At 48.2% G+C, this 23,918-nt stretch overlaps 2 protein-coding genes across 10 annotated transcripts in view; one reads left to right on the top strand and one right to left on the bottom strand.

The window, feature by feature from the left end:
- Window positions 1-994: 994 nt before the first annotated feature.
- MAP6D1 (MAP6 domain containing 1) lies at window positions 995-17,808 on the top strand. Of its 3 annotated transcripts, none has more exons than XM_052804999.1 (3): window positions 1,003-1,611; window positions 12,844-12,961; window positions 15,713-17,808. In XM_052804999.1, exons 1-3 carry the CDS (start codon window positions 1,112-1,114, stop codon window positions 15,737-15,739), a joined length of 645 nt encoding a protein of 214 aa, XP_052660959.1. In that variant the 5' UTR covers window positions 1,003-1,111; the 3' UTR covers window positions 15,740-17,808. The 3 variants fall into 3 exon arrangements, with proteins under 3 accessions (XP_052660960.1, XP_052660959.1, XP_052660958.1); XM_052804998.1 differs by having other exon boundaries at window positions 15,662-17,808; XM_052805000.1 differs by lacking the exons at window positions 12,844-12,961; window positions 15,713-17,808 and adding an exon at window positions 4,357-4,469 and having other exon boundaries at window positions 995-1,611.
- Window positions 17,809-18,814: 1,006 nt separating this feature from the next.
- The window catches only part of YEATS2 (YEATS domain containing 2), a 53,668-nt gene continuing 48,564 nt past the window's right edge, over window positions 18,815-23,918 (bottom strand). For 6 of the 7 annotated variants that reach the window (XM_052804986.1, XM_052804982.1, XM_052804984.1 and 3 more), the window contains one exon: window positions 20,686-23,826. In XM_052804986.1, coding sequence (XP_052660946.1) covers window positions 23,718-23,826 — 109 coding nt within the window. In that variant the 3' untranslated portion in view covers window positions 20,686-23,717. Of the gene's footprint in view, window positions 18,834-20,685; window positions 23,827-23,918 lie in introns of those variants that run through there. The other variant, XM_052804980.1, reaches the window with a different exon arrangement.

Raw genomic sequence — 23,918 nt, 5'->3', positions numbered from 1 at the left:
TGAGGTACCCGTCTAGTCAGCCTTTAAGTAGATGATTTTCTAATAGGTGGCATCTCAGTTTATCTGCATTCTTCACTTTTCCAGCCTTATATTTCATAATTTGGTGACCCATTGGGAGATTCAGCTTCTTCTGTAATAACACACTGAAAGGGGAATTGTGGAGGAGCATTATGGCCTGTAGCCACTTATTACATAAGATGTCAAATTTCAGAAGCCAGACTTAGCCCCGACGTAATTCTGTCAGCTTCAGTGGTTTGTGCCAGGACTGTTTGGTTTTGAAGCCGAATGTACAAAAGCCGTAACTTCCAGTCTTTGGCAAACAGTAAACGATGTGGACCACATACTAAGATATGTTATGGACGCTTGGATTTTGGTCAATAGGTAGTATTTTAAAAGTGAAGTGGTTAAACTCTTAATGTAAATGAAGGGGGGGGCGGTGTAAGAGAGGTGGGGGTTTTGTACACAGCTATTGGAAACTAACGTTGCAAAGCTGCTATTTGTCATCCAGATCACTTCCTCTATAAACCTCAGGTTCCGCATACAGATGCTTTCTCTGATCATAAATGGTGACGGCTAACTTGAAATTATAATTAAGCGATACTACCCAGCTAGAGCAGAGCCGTATTCCTTGCTTGGCCGATGCCCGTGACCGGACATGCTGTGGCGCTTCCCGGGAACAGAGCGAGGATCCTAACGCACGAAAATAGACATCCCGCCTCGAAGGCGCACGGAGAGGGGGAGAGCCGGTACCTCTCAGAGGGCACCCCGGCCCCGCCACGGCCCGGCCCGGCCGCCGCCGCACCGCAGCATCACTCGGGAGCAGCCCAGGCGGGGGCCTGGGGAAGCGCAGCCCGGCGCAGGGACCGGGCTTCTCCCCGCGTCGCCGCCAGCCCCCGCCGGCACCGGCAGCTGCACGGAGCCCCGGCCGGCAGCCCGGGTCACGTGTGCGGGCCGTAATCCCGGAGAGGGGGTGTCATTACCGGGGGAAGGGGGCGGCGGGAGGAGGGGCTGCCGCCGATGAGGGCTGAAGCCGGGTGCGCGGCCGGCTGCGGGCGCCGGAGCCGCGGGCGCCGCTGCGGGCGAGGCGGGGGCTGCGGCCGCGGCCGCGGCCATGGCTTGGCCCTGCATCAGCCGGGTGTGCTGCCTGGCCCGCTTCTGGAGCCAGCTGGACAAGTCCGACCTCTCCGTGCCGCTCACCATCCACAACTACTCGGACATCGAGGAGCAGGAGGACGGGGCGCCCCAGCGCGGCGGGCCCCCCCCACGGGGCAGCGCCCGCCCGCCCGCCCCGGCCCCCCGCCCGCGGGACCCCGCCGCCGGGAAGCCGGGCGGCCGCAGGAAGGGCCGGGCGGCCGCCGGAGAGCCCTTCGCGGCGGAGACCCAGTACCGGCGGGACTTCAGAGCGTGGCCCCTCCCGAGGAGGGACGCCTTCCCCTGGGTCAGCGCCAGCAGCGGCGGCGGGAGGGACGGGGCCGCCTCCCAGCCCGCCCCGGGCCGCGCCGCCTGCGCCCTGCCCGGCAGCGGCGGGAGGCCGGCGGCGGACGGCTGCGGCGGCCCCGAGCAGCTCCGGCCGCGCTCGCAGGCGGACGGCGGCCACACCACCTCCTACAGGTAACCGGGCCCGGGCGACCGCCCCGCTCCCCGCCCCGAGCGGGGGGGGGGAGCTCCCTGCGCCGGCCGAGGGATGCGCCTCCGCAGCGCGGGGCGGGGATGCCGGCGAACGACGGCGGCGGGGGGCTGCAACCAAGGGGGGGAGGAGGGGGACGGGGGGCTCAGCCTGCGGCCGAAGCCGCGTTCGCTTTCGGAAGCGCGGCCCCCAAAGGCGTCGCTTGCTCCCCGGGCGGGTGCCCGACCCCGGCTGCGCTGGCCCGGCGAGCCCCGGCTGCGCGCCTTTGCAGCAGAGCCTGCCTGGGCACGCACCGCGGCCGCCGGCTGAGCCGCCCTGCCTCTCCCAGCTCCTGCCCTGGTTAAGAGGGAGCGAAGGCAGTAAGCCGGGTGGGACCCACGGTGCCATCCCTAGCGCAGCAGCGCTTTAGCTTACCCGCGGCTGGGAGACACGGGACTTGGGACCGCTGGAGCTGCCCAGGACCTGTCCTTAGTCAACCGTCGCACTGAGCTGCGCTCCCCAAATCGGTCGGTGCCATCATCTTTTTCCCTTTAAGGCTCCTGGAACGCCACGTTCAAGTTGAGCCGAATCACCGCCTCAAAGATTAGTCAGACGCAAAGACGTAGGGGATATACCCTCAAAAATATGCCCATATGGGCAACGGGAAGAATTGTCACAAACCACCTTTCCCAAAGAGCTTATAAAAACAATTAAGTGACTCTTACATTACTGATGCCTTCCTCACCCCGTGATAAGTATGACCGATCACAGACACTTATTTTCTGGAACGAGCAATCAGGTGTGGGGATGCACCTAAATTCAGCCCCTCTTCTCATTGACATCCACCATGGGAGGAGAGGGGATTTCAGCTCTTACAAGGCTGCTGTTGAATATTGTACCAGTTTCGCATTGTTACCACATGTTCCCCAATAATGATGTTTGGCAGGTTTTAATACACCTATGAGGTATATTAATAGAGTAATTCTTTTTATTCCAATAGAATTCCAAGTATTTAGACACTTATTATGTACCTAGGAGACATTTCTCTTCATAATTGCAGTTCATTAGATTATTTATCACAGTGGGGGCCCTGGGAAGGATTACAGTCCTGCATGAGAAAGTGTATTGCGTATCCCGCTCTTCCTCACACAGGCAGCTGCCCTGGTACTAGGGCAGTTAACATATGGACTCCGTAAGGGATAACTGCAGTATTTGAATTTATGTGTCATTTTATCCTTTGCCACATCTCACAGGACAATCACAAAGTGAAAGAAAAGCACTTTTAAATTTCCAAGGAGCACAGGAATTACTTCAACAGAGAAACCTGCCTAGAACAAGGCTAGCAAGGTTCATCTTTCAGAAATGCATCCATCTCCGCGTTGTTGTTGAAGCCTCCTCCACTTCTTCAGCCTGACCCCAGAGGAAGGGCGCATTAGCCTGCATTAGAGCTGCAGCTTCCTTACAGCTGTTCCAACTCTCAGCAAAGAGTCATTTCCCACACCTACCTTCTCTCCGACTTGTCTGTTCTTACACACTGCTCTCAACTATTGTCATGAAAGAGCAAAAAATTTGCAGATCACAGGACAAAGCACTGGCAGTGGTGAGATACCAATCATGCAAATCAAAACAAGTTTTAGAAAAAGTAAGACTTCAAGGTAGTCAGGGAACTCCTCAGGGCTGACAGGAGGAGCAGTGCAGGACAAGGACAGAGGCACAAGCCAGGGCAGGCACAACAGGACAAAGTTCTCACATAGTGCCTTTAAGCTCTTCGAAGGCTATACAGTACAACTAATGCAGGCAGGGCTATATACAAGTCAAACCACCTTTATCTTACCCCTGTAGTTCCCACAGTTTCTTTGAATTATCGCCCAGTACAATATTGCAAACTTAAGAAATCCCCGTACCACTGAATGCACCCTAGAAAAGTCACAGGAGTCACAAAAAGCAGCAGGAGGAAAGTCCACAATAGCTTCGCAGGCTGCAAAAGTCTATTTGGATTTGTTGGCTTTTTTTTTTAAAGAAAGACTAAACAGGAACAGAGCAGTTGGTACTTGGCAGAGTTACTTACACTCATTTTCAGTTACACGTGGGGCACTGGGCTTGCATTTGGTAGCTTCAGTCATGCTGAAGCCCCAGGAGCGCTCCACCGGTCTGAGGCAGAGAAGGGGCAATCCACAGCACGCCCACCCTTTGCGAGCTGAGCACCCACAACCACGAGGAGATTTCCACTAACCCCACTGCAGTTCAGTCCTCATTTCCTCTTACCTTATTTTTTTCCCAAAGGCAGCATTGCAGTCTGCACATATTTATCTCATCTTCAGGCAGTAGCCAAGCAGCACCATTAAGGGTTGATGTTGATCACCTTCCTAACAAAGGACAGAAGGACCCTACTTGTGCATTAAACCGTCCCTTGGTAGCCACACACAGCTCCACTATGCTCTGGCAGCAGGCATCTGCCCCGCTTCTTGTAGGCTGCACCCACCCACAGGTGAGGAGGCAGCACTGGGGAAGCAGGAAAGGCAGATCAGCTGCGGTAGAGGCAGAGCAAGGGGGATTTCTGTTACTGGAGGCAGCTGGAGGGTGCTAGGCCCTGAGGAGGAGGTTGGGCATGAACTACATAATGCCTTTAGGGGGCTCAGACAAAGGGAGAGGGTGTCTCGCACAAGCAAGGACTACTGCAGGTAGGTTAGAGAGGAGCAAAGGCATGGAAGACACGCATTTTTGGTCAGACCCTCTCATTTTCTTTCTAGGGAGAACCTTGGGGACATTCCCTCTTTTCTGCTGTTGCAGGAGTATCAGCCCTTCCCTATGGCTCAGCCCTGTGAGCAGGTTGAATGGCCCTGAGGACTGGGCTCTATGTGTGGGGAGCTGCATCTGTTCTGAGAAGAAATGTGTCATTTGAGTCCTATGTACTACAGGTGCTTCAGCAGGCTCTGCACCTAGCCAGGTCAGGCATGCATGACAAGGCTCTGGCCAGTACAATCAGCACCTACAGTGTGGATGCTGCCAGTCAGCAGCCTCCAGCTGCGTTTTGTGACTTTGTCAGGTCTCAGCAGCTGGCTGGGCTTGCTTAATGTTACAGAGAAAAGATCTGAAGGGAAGAAAAGACCAGCTTGAACAAGACACTGCAGAAAAGGTGGCATTGATATGTGGTCCACTCCAAGCTTTTAATGGCCGTGGTGGTTTTCTTGCTTAATTCTGTAAGGCATTGGGGTTTTTTTTAGGTTTTGTGGTTTGTTTCTTTCTTTTTAATTCAGGGATTCTGGCTGCGTGGTTCTACAACAGCCTGTTGAACGTTTTTTCCTGTGGAACACCCAAGTGTAGCAGTGAGTCCCCTGTAAAGTTCAGCACTGTTTTATATGCTTTTGTGCATCAGTGCACTGCTCCCGTGAGGCTTCATTCTGCAAGTTCCTGCTACATCTTTCTCTCTGCACTCTTTTTTAAGCACAGAAGAAAATTCAGCTGCATACAAAATTGGCTGTACATAGTGCAGCCAGTCAGCCTGACCTGGCATTTACCAGAACAAAATAAACCCACCCCTAGGATCAGTGACCAAGACAAAAAGACCAGTCCCATTCCTAGTGACTTTCGGGGGGAGCCTTTCTACAGCCAAAGAAAGATAAAGGTGGAGGGTGTTGGAAGAACACCTGTGCCTCTGAAGAAGCAAAGATATCTTTAATTTTGAAAGAATTAGCTCTGTATAAAGGGTAGAAGGACAGCTCAGCTGCCTGCCCTCCAAACTATTGTCCCATGTCCCCAGGTCTTTGGGGTGGCTCCTGTCTCCAGTCCCTGAGATTTTGGCTGGAGTTCTGCAGGGTCTGAACGAAGTCAAACCCCAGCTGGGCTACATGGGGGGAGCTCAGGCACACAGGCTGAGGCAGATCAATAAAAGCTGCACTTGAAAGGCTAAAATGGGATGTACTCCAACTGTGAAAAGATCCCAGGGACTGCTGCAGAGTGTTGCAGTAGCTTACACCTTACTGATGCTGGAGGAGGTGGAAGGAAGCGCTGAGCAGCCCCCTTTGCACCTTCCCAAGGGTTTGTCTGTTGGGGTTATGGAAGTGACTTCTCCTTTCAGCAGTAAGTTGCAGGTGCTGTGTGCTTTTGGCTTTGCACACAGTTAGTTGTAGTACTAGGTCTTGATTGCATTTAGCAGACATTTTAGAAGTAGGTAAGTGCTTTACTTTGCCCCCTTCTACTGTGGATGAGAGAAGCTGGTGGTGTCAGCAGGTATCTCCAGCTGACTCTGTTCTCTGGATGTCATCTTATTTTGTGAGAAGGCAATGGGGATGAAGGCACAACCTCTCTGGTGGGGCTGGTATTGCTCAGAGGAGAACCCTGTTCAAGGCTCAGCTGTACTTCTTTAAGTCGCTTCAGACCTCAGTTTCCCCTTCGGTAACATGCCAGCTTTTGGAAAGCACGTTGCATCAGAGCTGTGAGGGATTGTTTTGCCTTTTCTTCCCCCACCTATTGGCTTTGCTTGAATTAGCACTCAGGGAACGGGGAGGATGACTGCAAATTTCTGCATACACACACGCCAGCCCCGAGCAAAGCCTAATCTCTGCAGTTGGTGTTTCTGCACTATAGGTGTTTTAAGCAGGTATGAACATCAAGAGCACTTGACTTGTTCGCAGGTGGGAGGCACAGCAGTAAAGCAGACCAAACCGGGGGTCTTGAGATCAGCAGGGTTTGCTGCTCACCCAGAGCAAGCAATTTTGTTTTGATGAAAACACATAAAGAGCTGGGGTCATTAAGGGGAAAGGGCCTGATGTGCCATTGCTAATGATTTTGGGAGTAGCAGGGTGGAAGATCCCTCAGCAAACTGAACTGCCACCTCCTTGCGTGAGTATTCAGCATGCGCCACTTGTTGCACCGTGACCATGGAGCAGACATCCTCCCCACCAGGGAAGATACTGCAGAATGAAGGGGAATCACACTTTTCCCCATAACTATGGATGCAGTCACAGAGCATGTTACTTGGCTGTCTATACTATTCCCCCACCTTCAGATAGTGCTTGTGCAGAAAGGCAAGGTGAACTGTGGTGACAGCTTCACATTAAAAAGCATCTTATTTCAGCTGTGCAGCAGAAAACAGAAAATACCTGCACTCATGTTCAGCAATGTATGGGATCATGGCACACACCTGAGCTGGCAGGGTTAATAGTACTGTGTATGAGGAGCTCCATCCTTGATCCAGTAAGATATTTAAATGCATGCTTATCCTTAATAATAGGAGTAAAGCTTTTATAATCAAGGCTTACAGTTATCTTTACATTCTTAAGTGTCTTGCTGCTTGGGGAAATTAATACTGAAGCCCCTGATTTTTACGTTATTTAAGAAGCAAGCTTGCTTGGTGCAGGCATTGGGATGGCTCCAGAGAGACTCACTATGCACTGCATAGCCTGGCTTGGGGAAGGGAGGGCTTGGAGGGGGACAGAGCTGTGTGAGGCAAGAGCAAGGGCAGCTGGAAATAGTGGCTCAAGAGAGGATGTCTGTTCTGCAAAGTACGCTGCAGAACTGAAATGGGGAAGATTCAAAGCTGTTCCATAAAGGTAGGAGTATTTTCCTCCACTCAAAGTACACCCAAACTTACATTAAAGGAAAAGGGGAAAGAATGGGAAGTGGAATAAAGACAGAAGTCAAGACCCGAAGATCTACCCACAACCCCCTATTCACACAGCTCCGATAAGAGGGAAGCAGCTGCCTGTCCTACCACACCACTGTAAGTGCTCCTTCCTTGGGGATCTGTCTGTGAGCAGAGCAAGCCCTCAAAACCCACCCTAAGACAACAGTTTGAGGCTTGTGGTTTTTTTCCTGGCCTTTCAGTCCAGTCTTTTGCTGTTGCTTCTTTCCTGTGAGTTATGAGCAGCTCCAAGTACTGCCTGACCTTACTATAAGTGAGACCCAAGACAGGAAGCAGCCAAGTGTCTTCTGCTTTCCTCCTCTGTAATTCCTGTGTGCTGGTCTCTCTACCCCTCTGCTTTGTCTTTCCTCCACCCCTCTAGTTTCTCCTTCCATCAGCCTTTCCTTTCCCCCATTTCTGTCCTTGTGCTGTGCTCTTTGGCTGGATAGGAGAATGGGCACAATCTGCTCCTGCGTCCAAGGCTTGGAAGGGCCTCCAGCACCTCACCAGTGTCTGACATAGCTCAGAGGAAAAGCAGTTTAATGGCTCCGTTATCCAGGAAGGCTCCTGGCTTTGTCCATCATGCAGAGCTCGCCACTGCATCCATGACTCATAACATTTGCAATTCTCCATTGACCAGGAGATGTCACAGCACCCTGATCTGTGCCAGTCTTTGCCATAGGCAGACTCAGCCTATCCTCTGGGAGAGCACTGCTGGCTGCCCAGCTCTACCTGGGCAAAACAAAACTCCCACCTGAAGGGGTGGCTGCATGACTGTGCCAGGAGCCTACAAGGAGCTGTGTTGCAAAAAGGAAGACATTTCACACCCCACAACTTCTGCCCAAACCCCTTGCACACCAGTCTGGCTTCTCCAACAGACATCTAGAGTAGTGTGTACCTTGAAAAGAAAATAACAGAGACCCCCAAGCTGTGCATACAACTTTCCTTCTGAAGGGAAAATGGGACGAATGTTCATTATGCTGTTTAATTCTCACTGGTGCTCTGAGTATGATAAGGAAGAAGGCAGTGGAAGAATAAATGCAGAATAGCTCAGGCAGTGTAGCTCAGAGTTACGTTCAGCTAATGAGCCTTTTTCTCCATTTCTTAAATGAGAAATGGGATTGTAATGCAGTCACTCAGAATGCCACTAATAATTAATCATGTGAAGCAAACCATGACATAAAGATGAGGTACTAAAATGACAACTGTGATAGCATTGGTGGTGTACTAGGAGGCAAAGGAATAGTATAAATGCTGAATGTAAATCTGGCTGGAAACGGCAGCTCCAGCATTGCAAACAGCACAGTCGGTGTTTCCACTCTCCACCTCCCCACGCCAAAAAGAAATGCCTTCCATCTCAGTGAAATTAAAAAGCTTTCTAGGTTAGATTTTCACTAGGTCAGTGAAATAAAAAAGATTTCACAGGCAGCTTTCTCTGCAAGGCCAGAAAACATTTGTGGAGCACACAAAACAGGGGAAGAGCTGGAGGCAGCACATGGGCCGGCAGCCGCATGGCTCGCAGCACCCAGCAGCTTGAGCTGCAGCAGCAGCATACCGTGTTTGGAAGGAACAGAAGGACCAGCCCTGAATCCATCATTCCCAAATCGTGCCCTGAAGTCTGTGAGGCCACACGGTGAATCGTGGTGAGAGCCGGTGGGAGCATCCACCTGCCTGGTCCCCTGTCTAGGCTCTTTGACAGCCCTTGTACAGGCAGTCCTGCTCACCCAGGGAGGGACATGGCACACAACCACCAGCTCACTGAAGCAGCTGTCTTCAAAGGTGGGCTTCATAGTAACCCCCTGATAATTAGTAGTCCAATACTTTTTTTTGTTTCTAGCATATACATTAGCTATACTCCCACTTGCTCCATTTGCCATCACCACTGGGGGGTTAAACTGTCCCAGCAGGCCACTAGCCTCCCACTCTCCCCACTGCATTGATCCAAACCTTCCCCTCAAGACACACCCCAACAGATTGCAAAAGAAATGCCTTTCCCCAGGCTCTATTAAACAATTATGAGAAAGAGCAAAGAAACAATCGATGAAGCAGTGATTTATGTGATCAAAGCAGTTCCACAGAGTAACGGGGCAACCACCTGCAAAAAGCTGCTGCTTATTCCTTGCTAGAGCAAGTTGGAGGTAAAGAAAAAACAGTACACAAAAAGCAGCCTTTCCCTTCTGATCTCTACTATTTTAAAGCCTGCATACGACTCAGGAGGCCTTTTTCTTTCACAGCCACCGTGCTTTAGTACTTACAAGTACCACTGGGTCATTCCTATTCATGGAGATCAAAAAATCTCACCTCTAGGTTGTAACAATGGAGAACAAAACAGAACCTAAAGAGACCCTGGACATTGCCTTATGGGCCTGGAGGCTATTTCCCCTCCACTGCAGGTCCTTGCAGCCCCAAAGTAACCTGACAACTGCTGCTGTCTAGGGACAAGGGGAGGGAGGGTACAGCAGGAGGGATGAAGATGACCACCTCCAGCAGCAACAGTCAATGTCTCTCATGTTCGTGCCCAGCAGCAGCTGGGGATGGATGTTGCACCACACAATGCTCTCCCCTTCTCCATGCCATTTCTGTAATTTCCTCTCCCACCGTGCTGTTCTCTTGCTAATAACTGCTACTTGTGTTATCTTCAACGAGATACTACCCACAGTGACGGACATGGGGAAGGGAGAGAGAGGCAATGCACTGGCTGAGCTGGACCTGACACATTGGCTTCGTCAAGCATAGGGAGCAAATTTGCATCAGGGAGTACAAGCAGAAGGAAGACAGTCACTTAATCTTGACGCTTGGTATCTTAAACTATGTAACATTGAAAACAGGTTGTTCCTCTTCCCCAGGCTCTGAGTAGCTCATGCATTTTGCCTCCACTCATGACTCCAAGACTGATTTCTAGTCAAGTCACCAAATTGGTATTTGGGCCCATGTTCCTTCTAACTCTTGGCTATACAGCTAGAGATGGGTGCATGCATCCTGCAAGCTGAAAGGCAGAGCAAATTTAGTTAGCTGTACTTTGTGGACCAAAGGTTATAATTCTGGTTCCTTGATTTTTTTCAAGTACCCCAGCTCCCAGCAGACATAAGTCATCTCATGTTTGGCCCAGCCCTTCCCTGTGGCTCAGAGTCCTGGATTCCCCCAGGGGGAAAGCCTGATTCCAAGTAAGAAAAGGTGCTGTGGTTCTGAGGCATGACAGGACCTGCTCTCACATTTCTGTTTCCGTGGGTGAAGGCAGAGCATTTCCTCATTGCATGTAGGTGCCTCAAAAATAGTTTTGACTATCCAGGCTGAGAGGAGAACGGTTTGGCTTCCAGCCAAAATGAGGGTCCTGTGATCCAAAAGGGCTGTGTTTGGGGGCCTGCCAAATCAGCAAATGATCTGCTACAAAGCAGTGAGACAGAGCTGGCTGCAGAGACAGGCAGCACAGTCATTCATTGAAAGCTGGGGACACACTCCATTGCAGTGCGGAGACCAGCCGGCACGAGGATGAATGGTTAGGAATCAATGCCACCAGCATCCTTGAGGCAATCCGGCTTTATGTGGGGCGGCAGGTTCCAGTTCTTGGAAACCGCTGGGACGTAACTGATGGCTTTGTACCACTTTGCTGGTATTTTGCCCAGTAGCTCTGTGTCCTCTGGCTGCGCAGCAGAGCAGACCTCAGATTTAACTCAGCATTCACACGCATCTGGGATTCCATGCTGAAAGGTTGCCTTCTTGGGGCATTGCTTGGCCAAAATCACCTTTCTGCAAAGGTGCTTCCTAATCCTGAGGTGCTAAAGCAGCAGGATCCACACCACCAGCACCTGGAGAGCTGCGCAGGCACCTAACTGCTGCCTGAGCAAGCTTGAACAGCGAGACGCAGAGAAGGCAGAAGGTGGCGGTTCAGAACAGCGAAAGCAAACCAATTATAGACAAGATTTGCAGTCCACATAGACAGCCCTGACAGGGGCCCGGTTTTGCTTTCCAACAGCAGGAAGCTCTTCCATAGAGCAATATCCGTTACTAAATGAGTGGATTTAAGAACTCACTCCACACTCAAGCTGACAAACTGCTGTCAGCCCTGGCTGCGGGCTCCTGTCCATTTCCTTGTGCCTGCACCTGTACTCATCTGTCCTGACAGGAGGCCAGTGCCAGCAGCTAACTCAGTCAAGAAACAGTTACTTAATTTTTTGGAATTAATTTTGGTAGCATGCTGGTTTCTCACTGGCTTAGATACAGTCCAGAGCTGTACCCTGTATCTACAAATCAACCAAGAAAAGAGGCAGCATTTTAAGGCTGAGTCTATGTTTAGAAATCAAGCATAAACCAGGCAGTGGATATTTTGGTAATATACTAAAAGGATCAAGACCAAACTACACATTCTAAAATAATACTCCACACTTACACACTTTAAATAAGATTTTTAAAAGAGGAATTTGCAGCTACTATCAAAATAGCAAATAGGATGCTTGGGGAAAAATGAAAATCAGAAAGGCTGTGATCAAAGCTAAGCTCGGCACATTAAAACACAGCTTATTTCCCTAGCCTGGCCATGGCTCAGGACTTAGTCTTACCCCTTGGTCCTGTGTATAAGCAGCTAGTAAAATGCAGTTATTATTTAAGTATGCTGGGTATGAACATAAAATTGTCACATCTTTGTTAGCCGCCTCCCCTTTTTCTACAGAAACTGCCTGAGTTGGTTGCCAGAGATACATACACAAACAGAGCAGACTTCTGTCTTCTCCTGAGAGCAAACAAGCCAGCTCAGCTGGCTGCTACTGCAGCATCCAGAAAGTCCTAATGGAGAGGGCATTAGTGAAGCCTGTTTGTGACAAGAGGTACAGAGAAGCAGAGGGAAGGCTGCAGAAGGGAGCTGGCAGCTGAGCTAAGCTAGACCCTGCCGTGCTGTTCTTCAGTGCTCTCAAAACACATGCTGCCCCTTTCTCAGTGCAGCCTCTGCACCCATTTCTCAGATGTCACTGCTCCAAGAGTAAGTCAGCCAAGTGCCTTCTCAGACATCGTCATGCAAAGTCACAGCACTTGCCCCCATCTCAAGGAAAATCATCAGCAGAAGCATCTGCCAGCTGAGATGGCATCTCCCTTCGTGCATTTCAGACTGAGTTGCCACAGAGGCGCAGCAACAGCACACACTGGCAAACGTGCCTGCTGTCGAGAGAGCTAAAGCCAAATAAGGGAACATCAGCAGGCTGCATCCACCTGCATGAAGGCTAAGCACTTGCAGCCCCAGACCAAGATGTTTTACACTGTAAATGGTCAATGAGCTAACAAGAAAAAGTCACCCTGACTTTTCAGGGTAACTTCTTCTTATCCAGGAGGAAAGCACCAAGCACCTCCAGAAGAGAGCATGTTTTGACCGGAAACAAACTTTTAGTTAAGTCAGGGCGTCCAGTTAGCTCAGTCTATGCCCTGTTGCATCTTTCAGCCTGGGCTTTCTGAGAAAGGCAGGCCTCTAGGCTCAGTTCTTTTATTCTCAGTATGTCTTAGACAAGTTCAATCCTATGAGCTGACTGTAACCAGCCTTGCTTTCTGGCTTTGCAGCCACTCTGAGCACAAGTACCGTGTGAGTATGTTGTGTTTTATGGGTTCTTCTGTCTTGACAATCTCATTTCAGGCAAGAGTATCGCCCATGGACTGGAGCAAAACCATCCAAGCCTATAAAGACAAAGCAAGGCTTCATTATCCCAGAAGACCATTTTGTTCAAGAGACAAGCTACAAGGCAGATTTTAAGGTAATTAACATTTTTTAAAATCCCAAAGTCAACGTGCGTAAAGCCCAAAGTATGCATCAGGAACTCTTCATTTTTTATCAGTGTGGTGCATGTAGAATAAAGCCATGTCCTCACTGACCACTCTTTCATCACTGCCCATTAGGTAATGTGCCCACCCCTTGCTTTCAGAGAGACATGCTAGAGAATGCCATACCATAACTTACCATAATTCAACCCGAGACTGAAATTTTAAACAGCATGACAGTCAGGAAGTTCAAGATTTGTGATTCCCTCATTTGGATACCTTATGTACAAGGTGTGTGTCATTCTCTCTCTCTGCGTAAGGTGCATTTAACACCCTCTGCACATACTCGGAGCTGTCAGCGTGCACTAGCGTTAGGGCTGTAGTGCAAGATTCAACCTCTGGTGCTAACATCAACCATGGACACAGGTGTTTGCATGGGAGCATTTGCAGATCACTGCCTAAGGAACAGCACCCACCTAGACAGGACAAAACTCCCCCATGCTGGTAAGGGCAGAAGCTGCCCCTGCTACCAACACCAAGGAGGACATAGCTGTGGCAAGCAGCTGAGCCACACAGCTCTTGGGCCTCTGAGACTTCCTTGGGATTTTCCTGCGAGTTTCTACAACTCTCTATACCAGCATAAGATCATTTTCTTATTGGTGAAATATATCTAAGGCATTACTGAAAATCCCACAAGGAAATGTTCTCTCTGTACTCAGCGTTTTCCCTAGCAGGGCCCTACACACTCCCCGTCCCCGCATGGAAAGAAAGCGTACACCTATGAAGCTCTGGTTTAGCTGCTTTTTGCATTAGACCACCAAAGAGAATGACACTTCACAACCAACTGCAAAAGCCGTTCACAGGCTGCACCAAGTGACTTGAAAGCAGACGAGGCTGGGTAATAGCAGCTACTCCAGGGCCACATGTAAAAAGTAAATCTTTGCCTTGGAGGAGATGAGGAAGAAGTGTTTAATCAGCAGACAGTCAAGTGCCTCCTCCACAGAGAATTGCTTGCACACTGCTGCAACAAGGCACACAATAAGTATATCCAGCTCCACTGAAAGTGGGACAGTGACCTCAGGCAAAACAGAATTTGCAAAACTCACCAAGACTTCCTCCTTCCTTTGAATAGTCTGGGCTGCTTACTGAGGTGCAGCAATAAGGATAGAGGTATTTAACCCTTAAATCTTGTATTCTGACCCTCGTATTTAATCTTGTATTTTGACCCTGGAGGCGCAAAATACAGTGCCTTCCTATTTGGCAGACAGGATGCAAAACAGAGGGTCCTAGATGAACCCCTCAGAGTCCCTATCCCAGTTCTCGAGGAAGAGAAAGAGAATACTGTAATCACAGACACAAACACATGCCGCCAAGGACACTGCACTCTGGACCATGTAAGCAAAGGTCCCATTTCCTGGAGCCCTAGGGTACCACCGCGGCCTCCCTCGCAGACAACAGGGGAAAGGTGTAGTCTGGAATGAAGATGGTGCTGAGGAGCCACCAGTTCAAAGACAAGTCAGACTCTCCCTGGTTTACACTTGGCTATTTGGACTTTCCCTCTTGCCTGAAGCCCATGGCTTTGCTGGACATGTGAGAGTCAGGTTTACTTTGTGTCCTGACAGCCTGCCATGTAGGACTCAGACTGCTGGTTCTCCCCAGCTACTGAGCTGTGCACAGGCTGTTCGTGATGCTCCTCTTGTTCCTCAGCATGTCAGATTCATCCCCAGAGGAACGGAAAAATCAGAACAATGCAACAACAACAAGCAGATCGATAGCTTTCCCTATATTCTCTTTGCCTGTGGTCTTGCTCTTCTTTCTCTACTTGGGATGGTGCCATCAGAATACTTGGCACCCGGCAAAGCTTTCCACCCTTTCATGGTGTATGGCTGGATTCACCCAGAGTCCTGGGCTGGATGCACAACTAAGGTGAGCCCTGTTTCAAATCCCTTCCATTAGGGAAGACACAAGCATCCAGGCATCCTTCATGCTTCAGTACAACCACAACAGCTACATATTGTGTGAAATTCTGACTCGACAGACAACAGAGAGAGCAACCTCTGTTATCTCTACCTTTCCTCCAGGCCTGAGTTTACATCCTTATCAAAGTCCTTGCAGTTTCACAGCCTAGCATGGCCAGTAACCAATTTTTCTCCTTCAGGTACTCCAGGTCTGTGCCTCTGTTCACAGCACACACAGCTTGTGGCCCCATAAAGCATTGTAGTGGAGCGTTCTGACAGAGCCTAGATGGCAATCTTCAAAAGGTTAAGGACCAGGCAGACACCACTGTAATTCCTCTCACTCAAACCCAGCACCAGTCCAGCGGTGAATTTGTGATGTTTGTAGAGTATGTGCCAGCAGGGCTTTGTGAAGAGGGCAGCTCTTTATCTTGTGGAGGCTGGCTCCTGCCAAGGCCTGCCCAGCCATGGTTAAGCCCCATCACACCACACACCTCAAGGTCCAAGGGCTGGGTTACAGCAAAGACCCTCTTCGGTGGCACGGCATCACACCCGCCCTTGAATCACCCTGTACGCCGAGGCCAGCCTCATCGATGCCCAGCCAAGAGCTAACGCTTGTCAGGTAGGGGCACGTTACAGGGGAGAGCAGATAGATCATCACAGTGCTCCAGATCCCTCAAACCCTCCAGACATTTGCACCCTGTGTCGCACTAACGTTTCTCTCCCCCCTCGCCCCACTAGATCCCAGAGGTGAAGACCAGGTTCTCCCCCAACCCTTCTGCTGTTTTCCAGGCGCCATCACGGATCCTCAACGTGTGAACCTGGACCCTCCTCACACCCAGGCAGCTTAAACGCAGCATTTCTGTTAAGACATATCACTATGCAATTTTCATGAGGAGTGTTAAGATCAAAGAACCGGTATTATCAAAAGCAGCTCCAGTGATTAATGATATGCACACACACTTTCTGTTAACACAACAAACCGCAAAGCGCTTGATTCAGAACTGGCAAAACACGCTGCAAGGAGTGACCTAGTTTTTCACAGGAGCAGGTTCATTACTATGCCAGCTGGCGTCACATTAGGAGATTGACTTTAGGCAGCAAAGGCAGTATTGCAGGCAACATCCCTATGCTTAACTACACAGGGTGGGAGGGAAAACAATCACAAGCGGGATGGATAATTAAAACCAAAAAGAGTTTTATTTAGCAGCACCCTCTAAGCAGGCCAGTAAAAGACAGGGAGTGTCTGGCTGACTTCTGAGCTTATGAGGGGTTTTGGAAATAGGACCTCAAATGGCATCACCAGAAATCATAGCATCAAAGGGGCTGGTCTGAACTTCCAGGGTTGTTTTAGAAGCTAGAGGAAGGCAGCATCACTGAACTCTAATATAAATCTGGCACATGCAGTGTCTTGGGGCTTTAAGGCTGGAAAGCTGGATATTTCCAAAATTGGTGGGCTGACGCAGGAGCAAGAGGTGACTGAACTTTGGGAGACAGCCCTGACAGCAACACACCAGCCTGGTTTGGAGAGGATTGCATGGACAGAATCAGCTAGGCACCTACCAGGCTCCAGAGGATCTAAGATATTTACGTAATTTGTATAGCTGTTAGGGTGAGTGTAAATATTGTATATGGATTTTACCTAAAGCAATTTGTGATCCCTTAATGAAAAGGACATGCTTATACTTTTAATAAATGTTAACTCTTTGCATATGCAAGGTGGAAAATATTGCCTTGAAATTCCTAAATTATTGCCTGTATATTGGTAATGCTATTGCTAGGAACAACCAGAAGCGAATGTTACTTAGAAACTCTTCTTAAAGAAAACTGTAATGTAGAATGTAAGACATCCTTCATTTTTAAGATAGGCCATTTTAAGTGTCATTGTTCTGAAGCTGATTTTTTTAGATTGGTGTGCATTTAACTTTTGCTGAGGTACACATGTTTTAAGAAATCATTTTTTAGCCTTTGTTCATCAAGACTCTAGTGGGTTTACAGTTTCTTTCTCCACAACTTCTGCAATATAATTAGTCTACTGCTTATTTCATGGTTTTACTCATTATTTTGGGTAAAAAAATTGAAAAACTTTTACTTTATGTGTTTGCAACACACAAATGTGTTGGCTAGAATAAAAGGAAACTATCCTCAGACTTGAACAGGGATCAGATATTAATTCACCTGTAACGAAATAGACTTTAACACAGGAGGATTTTTTTCTTAACCTTCCTACGAGCTGAAGTCTAAGGCAAATTTGATGAACTTTGGGGACTCTGCAAAGACGTATGCATTGCTGATAATTCCCATATGAACAATTTTTTAACTGTTGGCATGTGGATGTATTTGGAATACATGCAGACAGCATCTTCTCAGTGCGTTATGTGAGAATTTAATGGTGCCACCTCTGTTTGCTATACTAGCAGGACTGAACACAAACACGAGAATAGGTAACATCTGCTGTAAGCTGTGTTTGGTTGGGACAAGGGATGGCACTTCTCACACTCATCCTTGGACCCAGAGGAACCTACAGTAATACCAGTGCTTGCCAAAATAATTTTCAGGAGATTCGATTTTCAGGAAATTAATTTAAAACATTCAAACTGTAGTAAAGGTTTTGCATGTTAGATGTTTCTAAGAATTCAATCTGCTTGTTTAATCTCTTTATAATGTTTTTAACAGTTTTGTTCAAACAATTTAAGTTCATTTCAATCCTAGACTTTATTAACAAGGAAAAAAAAAAGAAAAAAGGATAAATTGTCTATTCATTCTCTCTTAATTCACTGTATTTCTTAAAAAAACCACCCAGTTGTAAACAAACTGGTAATATAATAAGCTTGTATTTTACCAAATGGACTGGATTTAATTTAATAAATTAAAATGTATTTTGGCTATTGGTTCTTTCCCAAATCTTTTTTGTTGTAAAACATAAACCTTGGGCATTCAACTTTGCAGGACAATTTGTCACTGCATTTCTCCCTTGCACAGCTACATGTGCAGGACAGCAGGGCAAGATGGGGAGATGCCCGATTGCATTTACAGCCATCAGCAGTAATTCCTTACTCCTCAAGCTTATCTACAGGCACAGACCCCCAGCAAGAACGGCTTCCAAGGCACATTTCAAGCTGTGGCCTGACTGCTGATTTGAAAGTGCAACTGCTTTCCAAAGGAAAGCTGTTGTTCTGCAGAATTCATAATCACTTATGGGATTTTTCCAAGCCATTTTCAAAGGGAAAGCAAACGATTCAGCAAACAGTCCATCAACATGAAGGGGGAAAGGGGATGAACCAACGATACCAATTTGCTACATTTGCTATTGGACACACAGAGGCTAGATCTACTCTGATGCAGGTGCCATGCTCTCAAGACCCCCCTTCAGCAGTGCCCACAGTGTGCCCTCTTAACAGAAAGGGACAAGCAACTTGCGTTTCACCTCAGTTTCACTCTGCCATCTCACACAGATCACAGGAAAATGGTGCTAGCTTTGAATTTTGACAGAGATCATCGCCTTACAGTTGCTCCCCAGAACGTTTTAGTGAGTAAAGGTGCTGAAGGTGCAACCAGCTTCCCTAGATAGCGCGATGCCAGCTTTTCTTGCTAGGCCAGAGTTGCCTGGCTCCAACTACAGGAAGGACAAATGGAAGGAAAACCAAGCAGGTACTTACCACTGCAAGGGACAGGGCAATGCAACTGGCTGCTGATGTCTGCAACATACCTGATTTTGCATGGAAAGTGCCTGCCTCAGCAAAATTGAAAGGTATCACACCAAGTTTCTCTGAAGAGGGCAAATCTACACAGGTTTTGCAGGCTCCAGGGAGTCATGATTCCAGGCCTGCTTCCAACGCTGCTCTCACACTAGTATTTGTCTTCCAGTTGCTCTGGGCTCACATCCATCAAGGCTTTCCAACTGTGAATCACACTGCAAACAAGGGTTATTTGACACATAAAGACATGTCCTTTAAAAGGAAGGGTTTACACCTGAAGCATAATTTACTACCTATAGGCTGACACTGAATGTGCTTGTTTTGTTTCATCTTGCTGACACCTGGCCTATTGGGATGCTGAGAGTGAGTTTTATGCCAGCTGCATCCACAATGCCAGGGAGCTGTGAACACCTGCACTTCCACATGCTCAGGTGAAGCTCTGGTGTAGGGAATACTAGATTACTCAAGGCCAGTTCTCATTACCTGAACTTGAAAAGTTCACAAGTAGCACATTAACGATTTGCCTGCTTTCATAAACTGCACATTTCTCTTTGCGTTGCACTGATTTCTCAGAGGGTGAGCAATCAGATACAAACCTATCACCTCTGCCTTATCCATACCGATTTCCTTTATCCTGGCTGCTGCAGTAACGTACGATCCCAAGGACCAGCCTGGTTTACCACAAACAGATGTTGGCGTCACATAGCCCAGAGAGGCTGTGTTTGCTTTCACGGCAGAGATGGCACAGAAGGGATGGACAATCCCTTGTTCCAGGCGGCACAGGCTTTGGCGTCACCAAGACTGCACCCTGGGACACAGACACACCGCTTGCACACAATGCTGGTGCAGGAACAAAGAGCTTCATTTCTAAAGCGGATGGTCTGGTGCCTTCTGACCACCATGTCCCAGAGATGTGTTCACAAATGCAAAGGCAGGGCGGCGGCAGCCAGGAGGGAAGGCATGAGGGGGTTAGCGACAAGGGCCCAGCCCACTGGCCACAGTCAGCCTTCCTTGGCCACGTTGTCACGTTTGGCTCTGGCAGCGTAAAGGAATTGCAGTGTGTGCTCATTTAGAAGGCACTTTTAGGGGATTTAGTACAAACAAGAATGAGTTTTGCAGTGTTTTGAAAGACAATGGAGCATTAAGTCTGCTCACAGACACAGATTATGCCTCCCCACAGCCTGGGGAAAATGGAGAAGTTAGCTTTCCTTACTTTTTTCCATTCCTATTTGTATTGGGTGCCCGTGCCCGGGAGCTGGCAGCGGGGCTGTGGGGTCTCTGTGAGGAGAGGCTGGGGCTGCCCCGTGCCGGACATGGCCGGTTCTGTCCAGTTCCAACCAGCCCAGGGCAGCTGGGGGAGCTGAGCCCCTCAGAGGAGCCGGCAGTGCCCCTGTGAGAGCATGCTTAAGAAAGGGGGGAGAAAGGACTGGCGAAGAGGGACTGTTAAGGGCAAGCCCCCATCCCCTGCACCTCTTGCGGGGGGAGAGGAGGTGGGAGTCATGAATGAAGGACTGAAGTCAAGTCTTAGGAAAAAAGGCGTGGGGGGAAAGATGGTTTGGGGTTTTTTCTTTGTTTCTCACCACCCAACTCTATTCTAATTGGCAGTAAGTTCAACTAATTTTCCCCAAGTTGAGTTTGTTTTGCCTATGACAGTAATTGGCATGTGATGTCCCTGTTTTGTCTTGACCCACAAGCTTTTTCATTTTATTTTCTCCCCTTGTTCTCCTGAAGGGGAGTGAGAGCAGCTGGGTGGGTGTCTGGCAGCCAGCCAATGTCAACCCACCACACTTTTCCATCTTCCACACAAACCAATTACTTGCTCTTTAAACAGGCTGCTCTGGAGAATGAAAAGTTGGAGGAGCTAAGCTTGCTGAGCTCCTGGCTTCCCTTCCCCCAACCTCCAAAACCAAGAGCTTTAACTAGAAAAGGGAAAAATTACCTTTTCCTTCAGATCAAACTACCGATTTTTATCCAGAACTAAGACAGTCTGAATATACAGAGCACACAAAAATCTGTGGATTTGGAGAAACTTCTTTGAGTGACAGGTGACAGTCAAGACAATCCTAGCACAGCTAATAAAAGAATTTATTGTAAACATACGTATCTTACACAATTATACAGTATAATACAGATAACATGAAGGATTTAAACACTCAGCCTTACAAATAGGGGCAATATTTGTAAAGATATCTTTAACTTGTATCAAGACTGTTTAGAAAGCCAGAGAAATATACCATAACATTTCAACACACTGTATCATCTGTAGCATTCCACACACACCTGAACGGGTGCATGAAATTCCACAACCTCTAACCCATCTCCAAGCAATTCCCACAGGAACTTCTCACCGACAATTTTTTCTCCCACCACTTTTCAAAATTCAAAGAACTTGTTGCAAACGTTTCCTACATCTGAAGGACTAAACAAATGTGTTATTTTCTATCTGCTTTTAACAGTTTATTTTTCTTCAGCAAACTTTATATATTATTAATATAGCATCTCCTACGAGAATAACCTGTGGTTGCTCAGAAATGTAGCAACAGATCTCCACTGCAAGAACCCCATTAAGAACAAGGGGCATTTACCTGCCTGCTTCAGGGCCAGGTTCAGGACTCATTCTGAAACTCCATTCCTCACAGAAAAGCAGGACACAGGCAAGGAAGCCACAATTTGCAAACAGATGCCCAAAGATGAGCTCCTGCATCCTCAAGAGCTGCTCTGGGCGTATCAAAATCCCAGAAACTAAGCCCACAAGAGACGGGGGCTGGAAATGCATGTGTCATTGCAGAAGATCACAGCATGACTGAGTTTGCCCAAAAGGCTGTTCCCACACAACCTGCAGGCTGTCATAGCAATAGCGACAGATATCTTGAAAATGCCCTTCTTTGTAAAAGCTGCATATAGGGGTGCCTGAAAGCAGTATGGACTTTGAGTTCACTACAGCCTACAAAGTGTGGGGCCTGCAGTTCCCCAGCTGGATTCCTCCCAACTCGCAACACTGAGCTGAAACATAATCACCACTGCTTGACTCCTTCACACTGACCTCAGCTGAAAAACTCATGTCAGGGCTAAGCTGTGCACTTTACTTGTGCAGGCAATCCTGCGCTCAGCTCACCCGAACAAGCCAGGATTATCTTTTGAATCCAGAGTATCTGAAATGCCCTTTCTAGGGGGCATTTAAGTCCTTCTCTGAATGCTGTTTGGATTTCATCCATTGGTCCCATTTCCTAGATTCAAGGGTCAGGTTCTGCCACTCTTATATTCAAGCAAACTAACTCCCTATTAGCTCTGATGAACAGAGAGGGGCTTTCCTGCAGATCCTTGTTTTATTTAAGGTGGAGAAGACAGGCAGCATCTCATCTGAGGTACACAGTACCTTCTTCAGTTTAAGAACTGCATCAAACCTATGCTACTCTCCTTGTAAGCCTGAAACCATCTAACTGAACCATCTTCCACAGTTCCTGCACACTACTGGAGTTACCATCACCTGTCCTCTAGCCCAAAAAAAGCACCAAAAGATAACATTTTGAAGATTTCTGTTCCTACCCCAGGCCAGGAAAGATAACTGTAGGTTAATGTTTAAAAAAGGCTTTGTATTGTCAAAGCACGGCACCAACAAGAGTGAGGCCTCAGTACACCCCAGTGAGGTAGGTATCCTGCTCCCCATGCTCAGAGATGGGGAAACTGAGGCACAGAGTGATTAAATCAAAGGCCATGCAGCAGATCGGAGACCCAGCTGAGATCAGCGCATTGGAGGTTCTGGCTGTTTGACCCATGCTCCACCCACATGACAGCACTGCCTCACAAAACAAGCACCCTGAAAGCATGACAGTCCAACACAAGTCCCACCAACTTTACAATGGCTTATTCACACTACTAGCAAGCACCCATGGGGCAGGACAAAGGGGTGGTAGATGTGGGGTGGTCAGGATGTTGTCAGCAAAGCCTTCTTCAGCGAGGTGTTGATAGCCTGGCTGCAGACATGTCTCCTACACCAGTGATGTTCCTGAGACAGGTAAGTGCTGGGGTTAGTAGAACTTCTTCCTGCAGTCAAGACATCGGAGGAGCTCCCCGCAAGCAGCAAATCTCTGATTTTTAGATCCTATCAGGCCTCTCTGTGTTGAGCAGAACTTAAGCCAAAGTGGTGCTGCTCCCACAGCACTTCACAATCCAAGCTGATCATTAGTGAATGCTGTCAAAACATTAAGACTTGTACAAGACAGCTGGTCACCTGCCCTCCAGCACACTCCAACCCTGCTGACAGCCTGGGGAGGCACTTGCTGGGCAAGCAAACAGTTTCAGCCAGTCCAAGCCCACGAACACTGAATACTGTTCATGCTCCTCTTCTTTCCCATGCAGGACAAGTAGTCAGTCAAATCTTACCAAGCCTGATCATGGTTTGTTCATCTTGACTGAGCATGTGTCAGCCTACCCTTTCTGAGGTGACTAAGAAGGGTGGCATCTGACACCTCCTCTAGAGATGCAAGGAATTTGGTTAGGTGACACTTAGCTGAATAAACTAATGATAAGCCTACCCAGCTGTGTTCTCAGTCACATAAATCATGCTTGAGCAGGACTGGCAGAATTTGTTGCAGCCATCAGCCTTCTGCTCCCCCACACCCAAACCTAACCAACCAATGCACCCATCTACTCAAATGACCCACCTTTAAAAGCTGCCTTTGACTTTTCTCATAGAGTGCCAAAGCAACTGTTCTACCCACTGCACAGGGAAAGCAACTCATATGTAGACTGCATCAAAAAGTGTAATTTCTTTTCTTAAAAAAAAGTTCAATCTCATCAATACAGCTGTCTCAGAGGGACCAGGCCTGTGGAGTCTCTCACAGCTAGCAACTCGATGCAAACTGACAATGTTTGTTCAGCCACTGAACATACACTTATCAAGTAAACACTGACATTTAACAACTTGATTTGGAACAGAGCATCATTTTGTTGCATTAAGGTGCATCTTTAATTGGAGGTAACAATCTAGTAGCCCAATGTTATAAATGTATATAATAGTATCCTACAGAAATACTGAATTTGTCAACCCAACTTCAGTCATAAATCCACCTTTCCTGTAGCATCTTCTCTGCTCTATTTCATTGTTCCTCATTTAGTATCTTCATATGTTTGTTTGTGAGGAAGTCAAGAAAGGGAATATTACAGATGGCTTTGTGAATATTCATCACTGTGATCTCTCTTGGAGTCCTGCAGGGAATGCATCAGAGATGCTATTATAATACATAAAAAGACATGTGTGGATAAAGTAGCAAGTCAATAAATTTACTAAAGGGGGGTGG

Source organism: Harpia harpyja, chromosome 12, assembly GCF_026419915.1.
Source record: "Harpia harpyja isolate bHarHar1 chromosome 12, bHarHar1 primary haplotype, whole genome shotgun sequence".
Lineage (NCBI taxonomy): Eukaryota > Metazoa > Chordata > Aves > Accipitriformes > Accipitridae > Harpia > Harpia harpyja.
This window is presented reverse-complemented; position numbering and strand designations above follow the sequence as displayed.